The sequence below is a fragment of the Ziziphus jujuba genome, chromosome 2, assembly GCF_031755915.1.
Source record: "Ziziphus jujuba cultivar Dongzao chromosome 2, ASM3175591v1".
Taxonomy (NCBI): Eukaryota; Viridiplantae; Streptophyta; class Magnoliopsida; order Rosales; family Rhamnaceae; genus Ziziphus; species Ziziphus jujuba.
The window spans coordinates 24,653,709-24,658,179 of NC_083380.1; the positions used below are offsets into that span (position 1 = coordinate 24,653,709).

Genomic DNA, 4,471 nt, shown 5'->3' on the forward strand with positions numbered 1-4,471 from the left:
GAGAGAGAGAGAGAGAGAGAGAGAGAGAGAGAGAGAGAGAGAAGGTAAGACAGGAGCTTATTTTTTTATTTTTTATTTTTTAAGACATGAGAGTCAGGTGGACCAAAGTAAAGTCGCTGAAAACTTGTAAGATTTGTTATCTTGTTTGTCCTTCAAAAAAAAAAAAAAGCAAATAGGTTATGGAAATTTGTCTATAAAAACAATTTGTTAGCACGAGTATGCCAATTGTTTCTTCACCATATAAGTTTTTATTATTTGCATATTTCTAAGCCAATTACTACAATTTAAGTTATTTTTCACCAAAAACAAAATACAATATAAATTGTTATGTCTATTATCATTGGTGGTGAATAACAGTGCTTAATTTGTTGTGCTCAAACATGAATAAAGCCGACCAAACTCAACGAAAAATAGCTGAACACAATTTATTTAGAATTTTACTTGATCTCACCAAGTTGGTAATAGCATTAAATGATAATCTTCCAACTCATTTTAGAAGAAAATGTGTAATACTAATAATAATAATAATACTAATAATAATCTTCCCAAGTCCCAACTAAGTCTCTTTCACACAACACGAAATTATTAACGTTATATGTATGTGAGGTGTATAAAGTTTTTCTTGGTGGGTGAGCTAAGAAACTTAGTTTAGTTTTCTAATTTGGGCTGGATAACCCAATTTTGCCGAGAGATATGGGCTCGCTTCGACCTGCAACCCGATGGGTTTTCCAGTTCTCTTTCTGCGAATCTCTCTCTGTCACGCTCTCTCCAAATGCTCCTTCCATGGACTCCACCACAAGATTGACTCCATTGCCACCAGACCAACTAAACCCCATTACAAACCCTAACCCTAGCTCCAACAATCTCCCTTCAAATCCTCACTCTCAAATGTTCAATCCTACACAATTCACGTTCTCCAATTCTTCCTCTCAACTCTCCCACCATTCTTCCACCACCACAAACCACACTGCTAATCCTTTCTTGTCATTTCCTCAACCAGTGCTTCCCTATACCTTACCTTCAGACCCACCCATTCACCCACCTGGAACCGACCCATATGCCAATTCGGGTACCTACCCATTGACCCATGTTGGGTTCCATGGCCAAACGCAATATCGTGAAGACCCAAACGCAAGTTTCCAGAATTGGGTCGTCAATCAAGCCGAATCCATCAGATACGATAATGTAAGTTGTTTGTTCTAAATTTTCTGTTTCAGTTTTTCGGTGCACATAGAATTTGGATTTTCTTTGTATATTAATTTTTCAGTTTTGAGTTTTTAGTGTGAATTTTGCTGCTGTTTGTTGTTTGCTATTGATTGATTGGAAATAGAAATTTTTTCAACTGTGATTTTCTGCTTTCAATCATTGCCTTTTTCAATCAATTTTATTTTTGCTATTGGTTTATTGGAAATAGAAATTTGAAGTCTGTTGTTTTTTGTTGTTTGCTATTGATTGATTGGAAATAAAAATTTAATCTTTTTTTTTCCCCACCTCAAATGAATGTGTTTCAAATTACAAATTTATGTGTTTGTGGAGGTTTTGATTTTATGTCAGCCATTGTGTTTTTCAATTCATTTTTGTTTTTAATTTGCCCTGAGGCTGCAATTAGCTTATACGTATACCGAAAGGTTTGTATATTGCACGTCTTGTTAATTTATAGAGAATTATGTGTTGTTCTTGAAGGTTGTGAAATCTGACAATGAGAATTCATTAGTGCCCACAAGCTCAAATTCCTATGGGAACAACACTTGGACACATCAACCACTAGCAAATGATGTGACAAACAATACTTTAAGCCAAAGTAAGGTCATATAGTCTGTTTATTGTGACGTTTATAACATTGATTGTAATGCCAAAGATGTTTAGGAGAAACACATACTGGAAAGAAATGTAACAGTGATTTGCTTAGCAATTAAACCTGCACTACAGATCTAATACAGTCGATAGTACCTGTCTTCTATTTTGAACAGGCAGTGTAAATGGACAAGTAATTGCTGGCAGTTTGGGTGTGGTTGTGCCTACTAGTGCAGAGTTGGCGAAAAAGACAAGAAAGCTTGTGAGTGGTGGTACGGCAGTTGATTCAGTAAGGTTATGCACTATATGCGATGTTGTTTGCAACAGCCAAGATGTGTACAATAAACATATTTCTGGCAGAAAGCACGCTGCTCAGGTGAGTTGAAACAATTTAACTAGGTTTGTACTAAATCATATGAAAAATAATGGTTAGCATTGGCTTTCCTCTTCTTGTTATGTCCCTTCAACCCACTTCTACATAGTTGGAACTTCCATGCATGGATGCTGTTATGAACTTCTGTTTTTTCTCTTGGAATATTTATAGAAAATTGTTTCTGATACTGCTTTTGATACTCATTTTGCTAAGGTGCTAAATCAAATCTGTAATGTTTTCCTGCTGGTTGCTGCATTTTATGAGTGAGGTAGATCATTTTTTTTTCCCCTTTCTTTGACAAGCCTCTTATGTAATGTATCGATAAGTCATCATCTGCTTAGTTGCACCTCACAAGTCCTATAAAAGATTGTTAAAACTATTTCAGGTATTGTCATCCTTAATTCTTTAAATTTATCTAATTCAAGTGGTCTCAATGTCCTCAGGGTCTATATGCTATATGTTTGTGTTTGAATATGTGTCTTCCAATAGTAATTATTTGAATTTATATGTTCGAAACTTTGTAGTAAAGCCAGGGAGATAACTGAATAAGAATAAGTAAATAAATAAAGACAAGAGATTTGAGCCTCTTGAATATGGAGCCAAATATACTTTTAAATCGCCATCAATTCTAACAAGGGAAGAGCTATCCTTTATCAGCAAGTCCTGGATTTTTTTTTTTTTTTTTTTTTTTTTTTTTTTTTTGGAGTCATGCAATGGTGTTCTTATGTTCTGGATCTCTTGTTCTTTAGTCCCTTTCATATTCTTTGTCTGGAATGCTTATCCAACTTGCCTCTAACCACAAGGCTGGACCATAAAAAAAATTCAAAAAAAAATAAATAAATAAATAAAAAAATTTTAATTTTCATTTTTATGTAACAATCAGTAAAATTGGAAAGAAACTTTATACTGTATAAGTTTATCTTTTCATGAAAACATGCAAGTTTTCCTTTTCTCGTTAATTTCTTTATTTCAGAGAACTTAAGATGTAAAAGTGGAAATGTGGAGGAACCATCACATGGCATCATGTCTTCGTCTCTTTTATGTTGTAGATTAATTATTCTTTGGATTCCATTTTAAACATTCTTTCACTTTGTAGGTTAGCCTAGCAGCACTGGGTGATATTGGACCATATTTTGCTGCAGTTCGATCTCAATTCAGTAGCACTGGGAGTAAAGTTCCAAAGAAGGTCAAGGTTATTCAATCTGCATGGTGTGATGTTTGCAAAATCAATTGCAACAGCAATGATGTGTATGTCAAGCACTTAACTGGAAAGAAACACCTAAAGAATCTGGAGCAACTGAAAAAGTTAAGCAATGCTTCTAATGCTGCTGCATCAATAGGTTCGTCAGCTGGATCTATACCGGTGATTGGTCCACCAGAAAACCCACAAACCAATAAGGGTAAAAGTGTTGATACTCCAAAACCACATGAAAATGCTACTCAGTCACAGGCTGTGAAAGAGGATTTGGAGATGAAGAGACGTAAGATTGTAGAGAGTGGAACGGCGGCCCACTCTGTTAGAATGTGCACCATTTGCAATGTGGCATGCAACAGTCAGACAGTTTTAGATTCTCATCTTGGCGGCCAGAAGCATAAAGATATGATGAATAAATTAGCAAAAGCTGGAATGGCAACTGCAGGTTGATAATCGTTTCTCACTTCCTAATGCCTGAATGCCGCAAACAAAGATGAGATTTTGTAAGTTCTCTTTTGTTTGGGCTATTCCCAATTGCACCCTTTGGCATAAATATATATCCAGAACTTGGATATGAATAGGCGCATTGGCATAGATACATATCCAGAAGTTGGGTATGAATAGGCGCATATAGCATGATTTTTATGCAAGTATCCTTTTGGTGTAAAATAAATTATAAACTAGGGGTGTTTACAATGTGTAGAGAAAATTACATGCTTAATTTATTCTATCAAATAGGCATAGTTAATTTTTTATTTTATTTTATTTTAATTTTTAATTTATATACATACACTAAGGTTGGGGGATTTCAACTTGGGAATTTTGCCTTGATAACTTTTTTATATTATTTTTTACCGTGCTTAATGAATTATGATAACTTTTTAAAATAATATGATTTTCAAAAAATCAAATCAACATGCAATTAGGATAAAATTTTTAATAAAACAAATCCATCGAAGAATGCTCTGCTAACTTAACTTGTATTAAGCCCCTTAAGGATTTTTTTTTTTTTAATTTGGTTTTTTTTTTAATTTTTTTTTTTGTTTTTTTTGGTAATTGCAACATTATATGGTAATATTTGTGAACATATTAATAAAATTTGAGGATAT

At 34.0% G+C, this 4,471-nt stretch overlaps 1 protein-coding gene across 1 annotated transcript; it reads left to right on the forward strand.

The window, feature by feature from the left end:
• Positions 1-678: 678 nt before the first annotated feature.
• On the forward strand, positions 679-4,122 carry LOC107419150 (uncharacterized). Its single transcript, XM_016027895.3, has 4 exons — positions 679-1,185; positions 1,684-1,801; positions 1,971-2,170; positions 3,264-4,122. The coding sequence occupies exons 1-4, from the start codon at positions 694-696 to the stop codon at positions 3,810-3,812; spliced, it is 1,359 nt and encodes a 452-aa protein (XP_015883381.3). The 5' UTR covers positions 679-693; the 3' UTR covers positions 3,813-4,122.
• Positions 4,123-4,471: the final 349 nt, after the last annotated feature.

Excerpts from the sequence above, each read along its gene's own strand:
- LOC107419150 (XM_016027895.3), top strand. The coding sequence starts at position 694 with ATGGGCTCGCTTCGACCTGCAACCCGATGGGTTTTCCAGTTCTCTTTC. Across the intron at positions 1,186-1,683 it reads AATCCATCAGATACGATAAT|GTTGTGAAATCTGACAATGA; the intron begins GTAAGTTGTTTG and ends TTGTTCTTGAAG. Across the intron at positions 1,802-1,970 it reads AAACAATACTTTAAGCCAAA|GCAGTGTAAATGGACAAGTA; the intron begins GTAAGGTCATAT and ends TATTTTGAACAG.